This window comes from Rattus norvegicus, chromosome 4 (genome assembly GCF_021556685.1).
Source record: "Rattus norvegicus strain SHRSP/BbbUtx chromosome 4, alternate assembly SHRSP_T2T, whole genome shotgun sequence".
Taxonomy (NCBI): Eukaryota; Metazoa; Chordata; class Mammalia; order Rodentia; family Muridae; genus Rattus; species Rattus norvegicus.
In genome coordinates this window covers 163,782,221-163,801,299 of record NC_141537.1, presented here as the reverse complement: position 1 = coordinate 163,801,299, position 19,079 = coordinate 163,782,221, and the positions used below count along the sequence as shown (strand labels likewise).

General features: G+C 44.9%; 1 protein-coding gene and 1 long non-coding RNA gene across 5 annotated transcripts in view; one reads left to right on the top strand and one right to left on the bottom strand.

Annotated features, from left to right (window-relative positions):
- Pzp2 (PZP alpha-2-macroglobulin like 2) overlaps window positions 1–15,408 on the top strand; it is a 51,147-nt gene extending 35,739 nt beyond the window's left edge. For 2 of the 4 annotated variants that reach the window (XM_087656101.1, XM_087656102.1), the window contains 19 exons: window positions 1,177–1,351; window positions 1,745–1,973; window positions 2,565–2,691; window positions 3,074–3,195; window positions 3,400–3,451; window positions 6,683–6,766; window positions 7,225–7,401; window positions 7,671–7,761; window positions 8,232–8,388; window positions 8,794–8,868; window positions 9,144–9,321; window positions 10,012–10,262; window positions 10,995–11,213; window positions 11,386–11,516; window positions 11,903–11,993; window positions 12,507–12,575; window positions 13,615–13,717; window positions 14,517–14,558; window positions 15,257–15,407. In XM_087656101.1, the coding sequence (XP_087512227.1) occupies window positions 1,177–1,351; window positions 1,745–1,973; window positions 2,565–2,691; window positions 3,074–3,195; window positions 3,400–3,451; window positions 6,683–6,766; window positions 7,225–7,401; window positions 7,671–7,761; window positions 8,232–8,388; window positions 8,794–8,868; window positions 9,144–9,321; window positions 10,012–10,262; window positions 10,995–11,213; window positions 11,386–11,516; window positions 11,903–11,993; window positions 12,507–12,575; window positions 13,615–13,717; window positions 14,517–14,558; window positions 15,257–15,279 (2,396 nt within the window). In that variant the 3' untranslated portion in view covers window positions 15,280–15,407. 4 annotated transcript variants of the gene reach the window in all.
- LOC102554670 (uncharacterized) overlaps window positions 9,762–19,079 on the bottom strand; it is a 52,873-nt gene continuing 43,555 nt past the window's right edge. Inside the window, exon 3 of the long non-coding RNA XR_015687025.1 lies at window positions 9,762–10,277. This is a non-coding gene — a long non-coding RNA (uncharacterized LOC102554670). The remainder of the gene's footprint in view (window positions 10,278–19,079) is intronic.

The window sequence follows — 19,079 nt, the reverse complement described above, 5'->3', positions numbered from 1 at the left end:
AAGGTGCCTTCCCATTGCAGTGAAGACATTTGCACAGCCACTGCCCTGGAATTTCCTCCCCATCCCTGTCTTCCCGTCAACCAATGGCCACCTTAAGTTCCACATGAGGAAATCTCCTGATCAGGTCTCAGCTGATCCCAGAGGTGTATGACGGACTTCTTAAACTTGACACACTTGTTACCTCTTTTCAAATGTAACCTTGGCGAGCACCTGTGTCACACAGTTATGAATATAAAGTGTTCAATGACGGTGAATCGTAGAGAAATTTATCTTAAAGCAATTCTATGGTATGCCGACACATTTGCCATTTACTAAAGACAAAAGCAAATGCACGTACTAATAGGAAGAATGTGCTTGTCTGTATTTGCGTAAGGAATTAAGTTTTAGATGCACATTGGATACTTGAGGATCCGAAGCATCCTCAGTGTTCCGCAGCCTTGATTGATAAGGTGACTTCATACTCACCAACGCTGAGAGTGATGCTTCACATAGAAAAACAGTAGATGCGTGTTTATGGCCATCTCAGAAATCACTGGACATTCTATGCTAACGACATGCTAAAATTCATCGAACGTTTTTGTCAAACTCGAGCCAACTCAAAGAATTGCAGTGTTTTAAACTCAGACATTCTAAATGACACAACCTAAAGATAGACTAGCTTGATGCCTCTGTGGTAGAAAGAAAATATTAGAACTCCTTACTGTTGTAACTAAGCCATTGTGCTTCTAGTAGCGCAGAAACCTTCATATGGAGAGCAAAACGGCTGTAGTTCATAGCACACGACAGCCTGGAATCTGACTCTGGGTATTTCAAGCAGCAAAGGGCAGTGCATGCTTAGGCCTAAAGTTACAGGGAAATGGACAATGTACACTGAGAGGACACCTGATTCGTTGCATCTCTGATTGCTGGTCAGTTTTGAGTCATATTTCTGACCTCTCGCTCCAGCTAATCTCCTTTCTTGTTCTTCGGTGACCACTGCCAGTGCCCGTGACAGACACAGCTGTCATTTCAGAGGAAGACCCATCCTAAAGAAAGCTACATTTGCTTTATTTCTAAAGGAAAATATACCCACATATGTTCGATGAAGCAACAGAACAAATGTATAACATATAGAAGTGATTAAAATATTTTAAAAAGTGACTATTGGGTAGACTGATGACCCTCTTCTCACAATAGAGCCTCAAGCCTTAGCTATGTCTGCAATCCCAGGAGCCGGCTACAGATCAAGCAACATTAGGACCAGCTCAATGATGATGATGGGCGCATCAGAAGTAGCTCAGGAGGTAGAAGTAAGAGAGACAGTGCGGAAGTACTTCCCGGAAACCTGGATCTGGGACATGGTGCCGCTGGAGTGAGTTGTGTGTCCCCTGGGATTTAGCATAGGTGAAGGTGGGACTCCTGCTCTGGGACTTTGGGTTCTGATCCTTTCCATTCTACAATCTCAGAGCAAAACAACCCTTCTCCCTCTTATGTGGTTCCCAGTCAACAGAAGTAACAGAAAATAGGAAACTGTCTTTTCCCCCAGGGAAAAAGAAAGGGAGCAAGGAAAACGGAGAGGGAGGGAGAAGAAAATAAAAATGGGAGGGACAGACAGAGAGAGAAGAGGGGAGGAGAGAATGTCCAGAGACCAAGAGAAACATCAGCATCCTAGGTTTAGTCCCGTGTTTTCTGTGCTTGGTTTCTGAGCTATCACTTTCTGACTGTCTGTCTGTCTGTCTTTCCTGTTCTTTCTCCTCCACACCAGCTTATCCGGTGACGGTGAGTTGCCGGTAAAGGTCCCTGACACCATCACTGAGTGGAAGGCCAGTGCATTCTGCTTGTCTGGAACTACTGGCCTTGGTCTCTCCTCCACCATCTCCCATAAAGTCTTCCAGCCCTTCTTCCTGGAGCTCACTCTCCCCTACTCTGTGGTTCGAGGCGAAGCATTTATCCTCAAAGCTACCGTACTCAACTACATGCCTCACTGCATTCGGGTAAGGGCGCTTCTCTGCAAGTGAGTGGGAACCCCCAACACCTCTCATTACCTAGGGGTCCTCAGGCCTCTCCTAATGCAACACAAGCTGTGTTCTGACTTTGGAAGGGAGCAAGTACTCAGAGAAAAGTTCTCTGACGACAGACTATTTCTATTGAGGACTGTAAATGTTGCTAAATTCAGACGTGGTTTCCACATGATTACTTTTTTCTTTTTGGATATTTGTATGTGTGTGAGAGAGAGAGACAGAGTCTCATTGTGAACACACCCCAGGCTGACCTATAAACTCCCACTTTCCTGACTTAATTAACAGTGTGCTGGAATTACAGTGTGTCGCCATGCCTAACTAAACTACTTCATATGTAAAGTCTGCCTGAAGAAATGTCTCTTCCTCCACTGACACAGAGAACCCCCAGGCATTTACACCATTCCTACAACCCTCAAACCCCCGTATTGCAAACATCTAAACTTTAAAGTATGTGCTAGGATTTATCCATTCTGGAGCACCTCAGTCTCTGGACTTGTCTGCACTCTTCTTGTCAGCTTCTTGCTCCTCTCCTGATTCTTTCTGCCTGTCTGGGTTTGGGAACAGATCCATGTGAGCCTAGAGATGTCTCCTGATTTCCTGGCAGTCCCTGTGGGGAGCCATGAAGATTCTCATTGCATCTGTGGAAATGAAAGAAAAACCGTGTCCTGGGCTGTGACCCCAAAGTCGCTGGGTGAGTAGCGAAGTCATTGGCTGATTTCATGCTTTGTGCGCCTGTGGCTTTCTCTGGCTCTGATCCCAGTGCAGGCTTTTCCTCCTCTTGAATTTAACTGATCAACCAAGCCAAAAACTGTACACTGGGGGTAGGGATAACATTTAACACAAAATAACTGTTTTCCTGAATTTGCAAACATGTTTATTTGCTCTATGTGCGCCACGAGGCACGTGTGGAAGTCAGATGACAACTTGTGGGGAGTTGGTTGTCTATTTCTACCACGTGGGTCCCAGGGATCGAACCCGGGGTGTCAGGCTTGGCAGCGAGCATCTTCAAACAGCTGAGTTACCTCACTGGCCTAAGCATTACCATTTAAAGCCATCAAAATTTTTTCTCCCAGGGGAGGTGAACTTCACAGCTACTGCAGAAGCTTTGCAGTCTCCAGAACTGTGTGGCAATAAGGTGGCAGAAGTGCCAGCCCTTGTACAGAAGGACACTGTAGTGAAGCCCGTAATAGTCGAGGTGTGTGAGTCCTGAGTCTGACATATGACATCGTGTTTGTAATCTGGGTGGCTGTATCGCACTTCCGAGTTTGTGTATGGGCTTATAGATCAATTTTTTTTTTTACTAATACTTAAAAGTGGTTTGTCTGGGGTCTTTTTTTACTTGTATGTGACGTGTCATTTTACTTTTGTTTTGTTTTGTTTTTTCACTTTCAACGCTAAGCCTGAAGGAATTGAGAAGGAACAAACGTACAACACACTGTTATGCCCACAAGGTAAGTGTGACAAAACAAAATTCTCAGGTTAGGCCGTTTAGTAGAATTTCTAACTGTGGAGAAACCATCTCTGGGCTATGGGTTACTCTGAAGAGAAAAATAAAACAAACACTTTTATGTTCTTTCCATGCACACCTAAATATATCTCATGAAGAGAAACCCTTTCTGGGTGAAAAACTCACAGGTGGGCTCATTTTCCCCAGGGTAATAAGGATAAGTACTACTGAGGGCTCACTGTCATTATTACTCTCATATTTTAAGGATAAAGAAGAGGTGTGGTGGAAGACATGGCCCTGCTTAGTGATGAGAACTAAACCCTTTGGCTGGGACAGGAGTCTTTCTAATACATCTGTCAAACTCTTCCTCAAACTCTGTTGAGGATGTTGAAGGACCAGTGTGGCATTGGTCTATTGCCATGTTACATCAGTCATTTAAATATATCCATACTTGTGCTTTGACTCACAGAATCTCTAGGGCACCGGCACAGACGCCAAAACTGTGTGTGACCAACACTGTTAGCATGGTCATATAAAAAATCCCCAGCTAAAGAGTTGTCACCATCTAGAATGTTCCTCAAGGTGAGGGTTTTTTCTACAAGTCTGTTCCCTGTACAGATACCTTCCAACTCACAAAGGGGTGGCAACCTATCAAATCCATCACAAATTGGAATAGTAGGAGTAAAAATACACTTATCATACCTAGCCTGTAGGACGCCATAGATCAGCAACACACGTGTCTGCTCTTATAACCACATCCTGGCTCAAAGCAGAGGATGCCCTGCCACTCTGAAGCCTCACAAAGGGTGTGGCTGTATTGCAGGTCAGGGCAAAGGGTGATGTTTAGAATTCAAGCGGCTTATTATCTCTACTGACTGCACATCACTTTCATACCAAGGTGACTGGAGCCATCATAAGTCAGGGACCATTGTGTAAATATATTTGGTAGTCTCGTCTATGTACATTGTGTATGCGTGTGTGCATGTGCATGTGTGTTCCTGTGGAGGATGTATATATGTGCATGTGCATTTGGAGGACAAAATTCAACCTCAGACATTGTACCCCAAGTGCTATCCACCTTATTTTTGTATGACAAGTTCTCTCACTAACCTAGTTCGTAAGACAGGTCTGCTCACCAGCAAACCTGAGGGATCCCCCTGTCTCTGCTTCCCCAAAGCTGAGATTTCAAATATACTCTACCATGCCTGGCTTCTTCCCACCATGGGTTCTGAGTCCCAAGCTCAGGACCTCAGAGTGAACATTCTCCTGACTAAGCCACCTTCCCAGCCCTAGGCACCTGCTTTAATGGCAGCTAAGTCCCAGATCCAAACATCACTGGTACACATCTCCCTTCTGGGCTCAGATCCCTGCATTTAGGCTCATATGCACTCGCAGGCTTGCAGGTCTAACAGGTACCTCAGAAGCACCCTTCTGACAGAGGGAAGTATTGCTAGCCCCACGCCTCTGCTACCTCACACCTTGGTAATTTCAGTCTTCTACAGGTCAAGTGTAAAAAACTGAATCTGCGTTTATCCCGTTATTTCTCTCGTACTCCGCCCAGATCCATTCACACATCTGATTGACAAGACTTTCAAGTGAGATCAGGGTGTACCCACTGCTTGCTGTATCTTCTACCACAGTCCTTTCTCCGACTGAACCATCTAAATGACTTCCTAATTGTGCTGCATGCAGTGGTGCATTCGGTCATTAGAAAGTAGAGGCAGGAACATCGCAAGTTTGAGGCCAAGATAGACAGTAAGAGCACATCTCAAAAAAAAAATGAATTCAGTAATTTCCTAACTGACCTCTTGACCATCATCCCCGGTCGTCCCCTTACTGCAAGCCATTTCCTTCAAGAATGTGACAAACCAGCGGGAACATGCCCTCCCGCTCTCCTATGTTCCACAGAACTACAACCCGTAACCTCACTCATCCTCAAGCCCTCCCCGGGGACCCCTAAACATCATGGCCTGTTGCTCTGACATTGTGCCAGCCCTGTGCTTTGTGTCAGTCACGCCACCTGTCCCAGTCTGGTTTCTATTCCTGCACAGAACATCAGGACCATGAAGCAAGTTGGGGAGGAAAGGGTTTATTCAGCTTACACTTCCACACTGCTGTTCATCACCAAAGGAAGTCAGGACTGGAACTCAAGCAGGTCAGGAAGCAGGAGCTGATGCAGAGGCCATGGAGGGGTGTTACTTACTGCCTTGCTTCCCCTGGCTTGCTCAGCTTGCTTTCTTATAGAACCCAAGACCACCAGCCCAGGGATGGCACCACCCACAGTGGGCTGGGGCTGGGCCCTCCCACCCTTGATCACTAGTTGAGGAAATGCCTTACAGCTGCATCTCATGGAGGCATCTCCTCAAGGGAGGCTCCTTTCTCTGTGATAACTCCAGCTTGTGTCAAGTTCACACACAAAACCAGTCAGTACATCAGCCTTCTCCTTTGTCTTGGAACACATTGATCCTGCTTCAGTCTCTGAAGTCTTTTTGCATTTGTTTCATTTTTCCTGGAAGTTATCTCCCATATCTCCCATCTATAAATCTTACTCCATGACTGACTGCCGAATGACTTCATCGATAAGTCTTTCCACAGTGACTCACCTCCCCAGTCTCCCACATCCAGACTGCCCACACTTTATTGGTTCAGGCCATAAACAGCCTCTTTTCACTTTCTCCAGTACCCACCACTGTCGACTTCACTAAACACATCCCTACTTGTTTACCAACCCTACCTATAGGAATAAACAATCTAAGAAATCAGGAAATTAGCTTTGAAAACTGCCAGTCAGTAGGCAATGTGCTTGCTGTACAAGAACGAGGATATGAATTTGGATCTCACACACACACACACACACAGAGAGAGAGAGAGAGAGAGAGAGAGAGAGAGAGAGAGAGAGAATGAATTTATATAATCCCTGAGAAAGAGGAAGTCCTCCATAAGGAAGGAAATCATATAATCAATAAGAATTTTACCATAAAACAAATGGTGATTTTGGGAGAAACTGAATTGCATAAGAAATTGCCTATGGTCCAAGAGATATGGAAATGTTGCATCTAATAATAAGGAAAAACATTTGACAAGCATTTCTCTCTCTCTCTCTCTCTCTCTCTCTCTCTCTCTCTCTCTCTCCCTCTCTCACACACACACACACAGACACACACACACACACACACACACACACACACACACACACACACACACACTATAATTGTCTAATGTCTTCTTTCATTAGATGCTGAGTTACAGGAAAATTGGACACTGGATCTTCCAGCCAATGTGGTTGAAGGATCTGCCAGGGCTACACAGTCCGTTTTGGGTAAGTCTGTAGCAGTTGCCCCTCACTGTGATACTGTGTGTGACTAATGATGTCATTGAGCAACGGATGTGAGCCTGAGAAAAGGAGTGGCAAGTCCAGGGCTACCCTGTGCATCAGTGAGCGACGGGTTGAACAGATGCTGTATGCAGCAGCATGCTTCGGTCCACTCTGACAGCTAAGAAGCACTGTGCTCTCATCTTCCAGTGATCCACGGGGTGACAGAATATCCTAGAGGCTATGGAAATGATAATTCCGTTTCTCCAGACATCATGACCCATCAGAAAAGATGTTGTCTCTTGCCATTTGGTTTCTTTCCTGCTCTCTATGTGTCCTGGAGCTGCCTGCTTTTCTTTTTTCTTGTATAACCTTTTCGTCTTTCCTCCTGTTAGTAACGTGGTCTCTCGGTTGTATTTTCCTACTACACTACAGCCGCTTCCGTATTTCTCTGTATTCCTCAGGCGATATACTAGGCTCTGCGATGCAAAACCTCCAGAATCTTCTCCAGATGCCCTATGGCTGTGGGGAACAAAACATGGTCCTCTTCGTCCCTAACATCTACGTTCTGGAGTATCTCAATGAGACACAGCAGCTGACAGAGGCGATCAAGTCCAAGGCCATTAGCTACCTCATCAGCGGTAAGCAACCCTACAAACCTCTGAACGCCTTCTGTTTGGTTAAGATCTGGCCATTACTGTTGCTCTGATTTCCAATCAAATGCCCCTCTTGAGAACTTCTCAACAGTGCCGATACCCTCAGAAGGGTGGGATTAAAACATCTTTACTCGATGGTTCTTTCATAGGGTTAAGGTAATAATTAATCATTGTTAATAATAATAATAATAATTAATAGTTAATGATTGTCTAAAGTTGCTCTACCTCATAAAGGACTGAAACTCCCTCTCCAGGGTACCAGAGGCAGCTGAACTATCAGCACAGTGACGGTTCATACAGCACATTCGGGGACCGCGGTATGAGGCACAGTCAGGGAAACACTTGGTAAGAGGAAACTATGTCTTCCTGCTCTGCTGATCCGAGGTGCTTGAGGAGTCAAGAAAAGGCTGTTCTCTTGAGCCTGGGATTCTTTTCTAGAAGATTGACTCATTATTAAAACTCCAAATGTCAACCCTGCTGATCCTTACAAACCCGCCTGCTCTTCCAGCACAGCTGATAATAGTGAAATCAAAGAGACAGAGGTGTGAGGCAGGAAGTGCAGTTGTCCACAGCGATGGGGAGGAGTCCTCACTGCCCTTTGGAGAGGGCAAAGCAGAGAGAAGGGAGAGAGAAGGAAATGCAGTTTTGATGGGAGGGTGCTGTAACAGTTCAAAAATATCTATTTTATAAGACCAAAAGAGTGACACCATCAACTAATGCCCTAGAACGAGCCCCACTGAACCCTGAAGATCAGAGCAGCACACAGTGAGCTTTAAAAGTGACCTGCTGTCTCGATCTCCCTTTCTGCTGGGCAGGCTCACTGCATTTGTGCTCAAGGCCTTCGCTCAAGCTCAGTCATACATCTATATAGAAAAGACACACATCACAAATGCTTTCAATTGGCTCTCGATGAAACAAAGGGAGAACGGTTGTTTCCAACAGTCTGGATCCCTGCTCAACAATGCGATGAAGGTGAGGCCCTGCTAGCGTCTCTGCGAGACTCTCGAGGTTGTGATACATAGGAAGGGAGGCCTCTCTAAGAGTTCTCCGGTCCTTCAGGCTGGAGAGATGAGTCCACAGTTGAGAGTGGTTAGTGCTATTGCAGAGGATCTATTTGGTTCCCAGCATCCTTCCACCCATTTCTAACCAGCTCCACATGACCCAATGCCTCCCTCTTCTGGCATCAGTGGGTACTGCATTCATGAACGAACCCACATATAGATACACACATATATACGTGATCTTACAATCTTAAAAGAAAAAGAAAAGAATTCTCCAGTCCTGATGACATAACTCAGAGGGTCTAATGCTTTTAACAAAGACTTAGCAGACCAGCAAAGACTGAGGTGTGTGAGCGTTCTCCTTCCATTCTTCCAGGGTGGTGTGGATGATGAAGTGACACTCTCTGCCTATATCACCATTGCTCTGCTGGAGATGCCCCTGCCTGTCACTGTGCGTATATACCCATCCCCATAGCTCCTTCACAAATGTAAGGAATAAAAGAAGAAAGAAATCACAGAACCATAACCCCCTCAAAACTCCAGTTTTGATGGTCTTTTATCTTGGTACATTTCACTGTGACAGGATTTAGCAAGTCCTTTTAAAAAGATTTAGAGGAGACTCCTCCCTGGTTGTCACAGTGTGGCCCTCAAGCCGGGGTTAACCTGGTGGGTAGCTCATTAGCCTGGTCTTGTAACTCTAAAATTAGTTTTCATCTTCTTTTACAGCACAGTGTTGTTCGTAATGCTCTATTCTGCCTGGAAACGGCCTGGGCCTCCATCTCAAACAGCCAAGAAAGTCATGTCTACACAAAAGCACTGCTGGCCTATGCCTTTGCCCTGGCAGGAAACAGAGCCAAGCGAAGCGAGGTGCTTGAATCCCTAAACAAAGACGCTGTGAATGAGGGTAGGTTTCTACTGCACAGTATACTTAGGTAGATGTAACCAGAGTCCCTCTGTTGAGCTCCCACCTCTTGTCCGACCTTAACCAGAAAGAGGACAGAGAAACTGTCATTGATCCAATGCCTAAGTGATAGGAACCAGTTTACTGACACACGCATTACTGATTTTATATAACCCAGCTGCTGGTGCAGCACGGGGACGTAAGAGACCCAAAGACTCCCCCTGTGATCATCTGGGAGCTTGGTGTACTTTCTTGCTAAAGACCTGCTCATCGCCAGGCAATGGGGCTCACGCCTTTAATCCCAGCCTTAAAAGGCAGAGACCAGTGGATCTCTGAGTTCAAGTTCAAGGCCAGCAGGGGTCTAGATTGTGACCATTTAAAGCACTTGTGCACTTCATCTGTGCCATTTCATTAGCTGAGCTAATTGTCATTCATAGGCTAGATTTTTTTAAAATATTTTATTTATTTTATGTATATGATGAGTACACTGTAGCTGTCTTCAGACACACCAGATGAGGGCATTGGATCCCATTACAGATGGTTGTGAACCACCATGTGGTTGCTGGGAATTGAACTCAGGACCTCTGGAAGAACAGCCATTGCTCTTAACCACTGAGCCATCTCTCCAGCCCCATAGGCTAGATTTTTAAAACCATGTTTTAAGCTTAAAATTCCATCCTTTCTGTTTGAAAGAGGAATCAGTGCACTGGCAACGTCCTAAGAATGTCGAGGAAAATGTCCGGGAAATGAGGTCCTTCTCTTATAAACCGCGGGCCCCTTCTGCTGAAGTGGAGATGACAGCTTACGTGCTTCTCGCCTACCTCACCTCTGCATCTTCCCGGCCTACGCGAGACCTTTCTTCATCGGACCTGACTACAGCATCCAAGATTGTGAAGTGGATCAGCAAACAACAAAACTCCCATGGGGGGTTCTCCTCCACTCAGGTCTGTGGAGAGACCCTAGGAAGGAAAGAGAAAGCAATTAATCTATATACAAACGCAGACATGTATATGCAGCTTCTGACTCATATTTTCTCCACTCCTCCATCACCAAGTCCCACCTAATTCACATATGGAGCACTGCTGGGTCCTCCTTTCACTCCCCTTACCCTCTCCTCACACAGGTCCTCCACATCACCACGGGTCAGTTTCCCAAAGTACTGTTTTTGTAATGTTTTTTAAAACCTTACTACTTCCATGAGAAAAAAGTAACTTTATTTTCATCCACAGACTAAAATTCTCACTCTACCTAAGCTACTTCCTGTCCACAGCAGTGCCACAAGTCCTCGTGCTGTTTTTGGAGTGGACTTGCTCCCATGTCTGAGACCATTTGAAACATTCCAGCTCTGCCATGGTGCTCCTTTCCCTCTACATGAATGTGTTTTATTATCTCATCTCCAGTCTTCTTTTTCTCTCCGCCTGCATCTTCTTCCCCGTTTCTAGCTTGCAACAAATATCGCAACGCAGATTTATAAACTGCTGGGGTCATATGCTCAGTTCACATTCCTGTATATATTGTAATGTGTGTAAACGATAGAACGGACTCCTCCTGCAGTAGCTAGATTGGGTCCCCGTTAGCTCGCAGGACCGAACGAACCCTGGTGCTAACGTTGGACATTCAGGGTGGTCTTGCTATTGCTGCTTTCTCTGCAATGTCTGTATCTTTCTTTTTCTCAGGATACAGTGGTGGCTCTTCAAGCCCTCTCCAAATATGGAGCAGCCACTTTTACGAAAAGTAATAAAGAAGTGTCGGTCACCATCGAGTCTTCAGGGACCGTCTCTGGGACTCTCCATGTTAACAATGGCAATCGCCTGCTGCTGCAGGAAGTCAGGCTGGCAGATCTGCCCGGAAATTACATCACCAAAGTGTCAGGGTCAGGATGTGTGTACCTCCAGGTGAGACCTCCAGGGCCCAGAGGATGGGCTTGTGAGAGAGGGAATGCCAAGGCTTACATTTAATTGCACAATCGAAATGGAAATGTGTGCTAAGGGAATACCTGAGTTACTTGAAGGAGGCTGCAAGGTGTTCCGGTGCTGAGATAAAAAACTTTGCTGTTGTTGTTTTCAGACATCTCTAAAGTACAACATCCTTCCGGAGGCAGAAGGAGAAGCGCCCTTCACTCTGAAGGTCAACACTCTCCCCTTAAACTTTGATAAGGCAGAACATCACAGAAAGTTCCAGATCCACATCAACGTAAGGTAAATCCTAAATTATAAGCAGTCGATTTATAGAACATGTAAAGAAAAAACGGGTTAACTTCTGTGGAAGAAATGCATTGTGCAAAGTTAGGCTTAACAAAAATGGGCTCTTGTATTTGTTAACAAGGACATTTCCTTAACTCTTGATGAAAGGCCTTAACATTGAGAATATTTCTCAGAAATACACACACATACATAAACATGCACCTATATGTACACACACACATATATGTTCTAGCTGGAGAGAGGAGAGGAAAATGGTGAGGTTTCTACACAACTACACAGATATGATAGAAAGCGAGCTGAGTGGTGAAGTTTAGACTTCTGGTGTCAGTGAGTCCTGAGGAATGCTGTAGGGAGGACTGATCTCTGTGTGTTATCTACAGCTACATTGGAGAACGACCCAACTCCAACATGGTCATTGTTGATGTGAAGATGGTGTCAGGCTTCATACCTGTGAAGCCATCCGTGAAAAAGGTAAAGCCTAGGCCATCAGTAGCAGATGTCTAACGCTAAACCACTGGTGGAAAGAGCGAACCCTAAACCACTGGTGACAATGCCATACTATTTGACGACTTAATTTTATTGATGTAGCCTTCACAGAGCTTACTTGGCAAACCTGCCTCTCCAGAGTGTGACTTTGTCATTTGCTACTGTTTATACTGGTTAGGGTGTCTAAGTTCTAGCCTCACACCCAAGGTACTAGCAAACCAGTAGCTATCAAGTATGTGGACATACTTTCCAAATACATGTATGCCCACATACATATATATATGAATCTCCTTATACATTCCTAGCATGTGTACATATCAAATATATGTATCTATACACATATATATGTGTATGAATAGAAAGGATTTATAAATATCATCATCATGACTAGTATTCCTAAAGAAAGAAAATCAGTAGTTTGTATTCTCCATCAAAGTCTTTTATATGATAAACACCTGTAACTGCTCCTACCATAAACCTTCCTCACTCCATCACCAGCTCCAAGACCAGTCTAACATTCAGAGGACTGAAGTGAACACCAACCACGTTCTAATCTACATTGAAAAGGTAAGACGCTGAGACTCTGTGGGGTGTGTAAGAAGTGATAGAGGGAGGGCTGGGGCTGGAGAGATGTCCAGAGGTTAAAAGCACTGACTGCTCTTCTAGAGGTCCTAAGTTCAAATCCCAGCAACCACATGGTGGCTCACAACCATCTATAATGAGATAGATGTGATGCCCTCTCTGGTGTGTCTGAAGACAGTAACAGTGTACTTATACACAATAAATAAATAAATCTTAAAAAAAAAAAGAAGAAGTGATGGAGGATCTAACAAGACCATCAGGAGCCAGGTGATAGTGGCACATGCCTTTAATCCCAGTATTTGGGAGGCAGTGGCAGGTAAATCCCTGTGAGTTCTGGGCTAGCCTTGTCTACAGAGTGAGTCCAGGGCAGCTAGGGCTACATAGGGAAACCCTGGAAAACTGTCTCGAAAGACAACAATAACAATAAAAGACCATCAAGGGTTCAAAGTCAGTCTTGCCACCACTCCTTTATCACACAAGCACACTCTCGAATACACACACACACACACACACACACACACACACACACACGGACAAAATAGCTACAGAGAAAAAAGGGACTGGGACTCATCAGCAAGGCTAAATTTATGACATTTAAGTGGAATCACCTAATGTTTACATTCTATACACACACAGTTTTCTAAGACACATTTAAATGTACATTGGTTAAATTCAACCGCACTGCAATTAGCCATGTGGCACGGCAGGAGAGCTCTCACACAGAAGAAATTCCTTTAGGTTGATTGACAGGTTCACTCTTTCACAACGAATCATTTTCGACAATACCTTTGGTTCTCATTTTTAAACTTTGAGAAAATCTGAGAACTGTTTCGTCACTAAAGACAATTAAAATTAAAGATTTATAATTTTCATTAGCTATGTTACACAGATCGAAGCACACCCTGTCCTCTTCCAGGCTGTCACGTGGGAGACAGCACACTCAGACAGCTTGGTAGATCTTAAGAAACAAGACGGTGACTAATGACTAAGTTAACCATTGAGTCCAATGCTCTCACCTCCACAGCTAACCAATCAAACCATGGGTTTCTCCTTCGCGGTGGAACAAGACATTCCAGTAAAGAACTTAAAACCAGCCCCAGTAAAAGTCTACGATTATTATGAGACAGGTGAGTGGAATCCAGACACAGGAGCTTTGATAGGAGACAGTGCCTAATTTAATAAAAGGTCACCTTAAACAAAACACCACAGCATTTCACTGGGGGAAAAGTGAGTCTACGGTCACTTATAATTATGTTTTTATATATTAACCTCTTGGGTATGCTTTAAACAAGGCTTAGAGCCATTCTGATGAAAACATCATGAAAAAAACTGGTCATGAGTTCTAAAATTTCCCTTTAAAGTTGCTTGCTTAGGGCTGGATTATCCTAGAAAGGTAGAATCACAGTATCTGTTTTGTAAGATCACATCTTGCTACTGATGTGTGACATAAAACCTACCATTTGACCTATTTTTTTTTTTTTTTTTTTTGGAGATGGGGACTGAACCCAGGGCCTTGTGCTTGCTAAGCAAGTGCTCTACCACTGAGCTAAATCCCCAACCCCCTATTTTTTTTTTTTATGTGCTGTAGATAATCCCTCCAATGGGGCTTGGAGGAGGGCTGTATATAGTAGGAAATTCTTCCATTTGGTCCCAATTCTGAACTTGATCATACCATGCTAGCGGTGTTAACGGTGTCTCCTCCTTAACTGAGCACACACAGGGAACACACAGTCAGAGCAAGCCTGGAGCCCACCCCTCAGTTCTGGGCCTTAGCTCTGGTTCTCTTAGGCTCCACCCCCAATCAAAGTAACTCAGTTTAGCCTATATTTTCATTAATTCTACAGCTACAATGTATGCCTTCCTTCTTCACTTGTAGGGTTTTCTTCATAATTAACCACTTCCTACCCAATCATTTCTGTGTTCTAGATGAATTCGCCATTGAAGAATACAGTGCCCCTTTCAGTTCTGGTACAGTATACTCGAATCCTATGCCAACCTGAAGAAAGCAAAAGAGTCCCTGCTTGGGCCTCCATACTAGACTGTTTTTTGAGTTTAACGTTTTCTATTATTAACTGGACTGATTCAAGTACACTGTAGAAATTCTTAACAGAAAAAAAAATGCTAGTGAACTCTAATTACTACTACCTGGACTAACTTGTTTTTAACTAAATTCATGAATTTGAGAGATGTATTTGAGAGAGAACATGAAGTTGGGTAGAGAGGAAGGCAGAAAGGACCTGAGAGGAGAAAGAATATGGGCAAGATACATAAAATTCTTCAAGTTAAGAAATACGTATAGAAAATTTGTGAGACATAAAAATGGAATCACCTAATGTTTACATTCTATACACACACAGTTTTCTAAGACACATTTAAATGTACATTAAATTCAACCGCACTGCAATTAGTCATGTGGCACGGCAGGAGAGCTCTCACACAGAAGAAATTCCTTTGGGTTGATTGACAGGCTCACTCTTTCACAACGAATCATTTTCGACAATACCTTTGGTTCTCATTTTTAAACTTGGAGAAAATCTGAGAAAATCTGAGAAAATGTTTCGTCATTAAAGACAATTAAAATTAAAGATTTATAATTAAATATTAGAATTCGTTCTTTTGGTAGGTGTGTGACTTCCTCTGATATTTCTAACTATTCTTCTGTCTAGACTCTGAACAAGGAAATGCTTAAAAATAGGAACCTATAGATTTCCTCAGAAAGACTCCTCCACACGTGAAGAACCAAGACAGCAAGATAAATGGAAAGGAATTAAAAACCCATAAAATTTATATGTTGAATAAAGTTACGACATTTACAAACTGTGTTTTTTTTCTTTTTGTATTTTTATATTTATTTTCTGAAATAAGGATTTTAATCTCCGCAGCACTTTTAACAATACCTAAGGAAGTTATAAACAGAGAGACACTGAGAAACACTATAAAGGGAAATTCAAAACAGTGTCTTTGTTAACCCACAAGGGCATGGGGAAAATGAACCTCTGTTTTCTGACATTGAAAAACGGCCCAAATGCTCGCCAATAAGGCCAATGATGGTCTCACAAACTGTGGCATGTTCATTCCAGAGTGCTACTGCACAATATTAGATGGTGCACACAACTGACAAACTCACCTGCCTATGTGTGTTTTTCAATAAAGAGTTCCAGATAAAGAAAGAGATGGTGTCAGAAGTGAGGGTGACCTGCTTGGTCTTTTTTTTTTTCCTTTTCCAGTTTATTCTTAAAACTGTTTCTAACTTATATATAATATATATATTCAAATATATATAATTTCACTTGATGTATCTCATGAGAACACGTAAAATGCTTACAAACAAAAAACAACCAGCAAAACTGTGGTTGAATATGCTTGGCCCAGGAAGTGGCACTATTTGGAGGTGTGGCCTTGTTGAAGTGGGTGTGGCCTTGTTGAAGTGGGTGTGGCTTGTTGAAGTGGGTGTGGCCTTTTGGAGGAAGTACGTCACTGTGGGTGTGGGCTTTAAGACCCTCATCCTAGATGCCTGGAAGTCAGTCTTCTCCTAATGGCCTCCAAATAAAGATGTAGAACTCTTAGCTCCATCAGTACCATGTCTGCCTAGATGCCGCCATGCTCCTTCCTTGATAATGGACTGAACCTCTGAACCTGTAAGCCAGTCCCAGTTAAATGTTGTCCTTATAAGAGTTGCCTTGGTCATGGTGTCTCCTCACTGCTGTAAAACCCTAAGACACGAACTTTATTTTATTTGCATATTTTTATGCTGAATGTTCTCTCCTGCCAGAAGTTTCTGTTGCTCTGGTTGCTTCTAGAATCTTTCTTCTGAGCAGCCTTGTCTTCTGGCTTTGGAAAAACTTGTTTTCAGTGTGGGTTGTGTCCGTGCAGCAGGACAGGGGAGCTCACATGTGGGCTAACGGCAATCCTGGATGCTTTGTTCAGAGGCACATGGTCAGTGACAAGAGAATTTCCACCTAAACCTTCATGCTGAACTTTTGGTTCTCAGGTGTCTTGTCTCACTAATGTTCACTCCCAGAAGTTACTGCCCACCTCTCAGGAAACACCATCCATAGCTGCTCAGCCTGAGGTGTAGACAGACACTCCCAAAGAAACCCACCCCGGTGGGTTACAAAGTCCCACAGACCGACAGCGGGATTATGCAGGGACATTTCTGAGTGTGTCCGCTCATCCTCAGATACGCAAGGAGGTTGTCAGCATCAGACGAGAGCAGAGCAGTCATTCATGATTCGTGGGCTCAGCCGGATCTGAGAGTGGAAAGCAAGGCGTGGGAAGTTCTAAATGGGTTTTAAACCCCGGTAGGTAGGTCGTGTGCTTCATTCACAGCATGACAAACCATAGATCTACAAAGTGATTCAGGAAATGTCTGATGAAGTCCTCTGTCCAGGCATCAGATAACCAAAGTCTTGGGGTGGCGTCCTGCTGCCATCTAACCCAGCCTAGTTCAGAGTCACAGGATGGGTTTGGCTTCTCTGTTTGTAGCACATCTGTACTGTAACCACATCTGAAACCTGCTTGGCTGCATCTACTCAGATCATACACAGCTGAATCACGTCGATTTGCCCAGTACCAACTTTCTCATTTAGAGAGTTTCACGGTCACGGCGTTTCTGTAAAGGACTCTGGCTCCACACTAGTGACTGGAAGCCGAGGAACTGTAGCCAGGCCTCTGGTAGAAAGTGGGTCCTGCTTTGGCCTGGGTGGGCTTTGACATCATGAGAACCGTGTTAGCAGAGTAGGATGCTCAGATGACAACTGACAGGGAAGGGTGGGAACGAAAGGCCAGAACCAGCAGACCCTGCCTTTCTCCACTTCTTGTGGCCTTGGAGGAGCCTGAAGGAGGAGCAGTGGGTACAGAAACCAGGAGAGAGGCTGTGTACTGTATCCTAGAACCTTGGAGTGGGTAAGGGGCATGGGTGCTGCCTTCCGATGTCGGGAATCATGGAAACCTGAGAACTGGGAAAAATGAATCCAACTATGGTCTGGGAAGATTCAGATCTGTGTCAAGCTCTCCAGTCTTCATGGTCTTCAGAAACCAATCTGAGTCCTAGGGACATGCTGGCCTCCAAGAATGCCTTTTCACAACAGTTATCAGCTGTCATCACCTCCCATCTCTAACTGAGGGTACAGAGAGTGGTAGTGCAAAGTCCCAGATCCTCTGTGTTCTCAAGCTGACATGTCAACTTTCCCTGCCGTTCACTCACTGTCTGGAAATGACCTGACTCAGGGACTCCCCTACAGAGAGCAGACCGCAGAGGGAACCTGTCCAAATGCCCCACGGTACTTGCCTGGGTCAATACAAAGAAGGCAAGTACTGAACAGGAAGATAATTCTTGCTTTCAAATCCTAGGCAGCTGTGTGACAAGGCTGGGACGATGTCCCCACCATGGTTCCATATTGGACTAGGCCATCTTTGCGATCCCACTGGGAGGCCATCAACTACAGTCCCTAGGGTGTTCCAGATCAGACTCACCCAGACTGTTTACACAGCTGCCTACTCAGCAGCTCTCTCCTGCTCCGCTGTGAAGTCTGATAAACCAGAGACAGTCTCTCTGATAGAGATAAACCCAACAGTTTAGCAGCCAGTAGGAGACCGCTCTGTCAGGTGGGTAGAGAAAGCATGTCCACAGGAGAAGTAGGAGGAGCACGTACCATTGGGAGGTGGGGGATGGGAGAGCTGGACAATGGGAAGAGGATGCGGTCACCAGCACTTCCTGCTGGTTGAGTGGCCCTGCCCCCATGGCACCTGTTGCTACAGCCAGTGACAAAGGCTCTTCTGTCCTGCAGTTGCATCCTCGGTGAGACAGCTAGGCTCTGCCATTGAGTTTTAATTTCAAGGAATGATGGGGTCACAGGTGCCTGTCATGCAGAACGGCAGAAACACTCAGCAAGGGTCTGCTCCTCCTGGCATCGCGCAGTACTAGCCCTCGTGGCCACTGGCCCACCGTGGCCCACTGTAAATCTGGCCATCCCTGGAGTCCTACAGGCCTGTGGAGAGGACGGGGGATAAAACTTTGAGAAGACCCTTTCTCACACCATGTTCCCATCGTTTGTCTGTCCGCTGGTCGGGGAAGGATGGTTCCCGAAGGAAACGCAAGCCAAGAAAACATTCTCCTAGCTGCACCCCTGCTGTGGGCCTTTCCTGTTGCCCATGCGGGCAGCCAGCAGAGGGGGCAAGAGCCATTCTGTTTTCTTGTCCCTGACTCCCTCCCCGTCTACCAAGAGGAAATCAGCCGCAAGGGGGAGCTGGAGGGAGACTGTTGTCCTCAGCAGGGTCTGAGGAGATTTCAGTTCAGATCGGAAAAACAGGGCCCTAACACACATAATAGACCGGTGGAAACTCAACTAGGAGAGATTCTCAGACACTGGCATGGACAAAGACTCCCCACTCCTGGCCACAGAAATCACAACTCAGCCACCTCTAGCTTCAGCTGGGTGAAGACCCTGGGAATTTCCTACCACACTGAAGCCTTAAGTGGAGTCACCT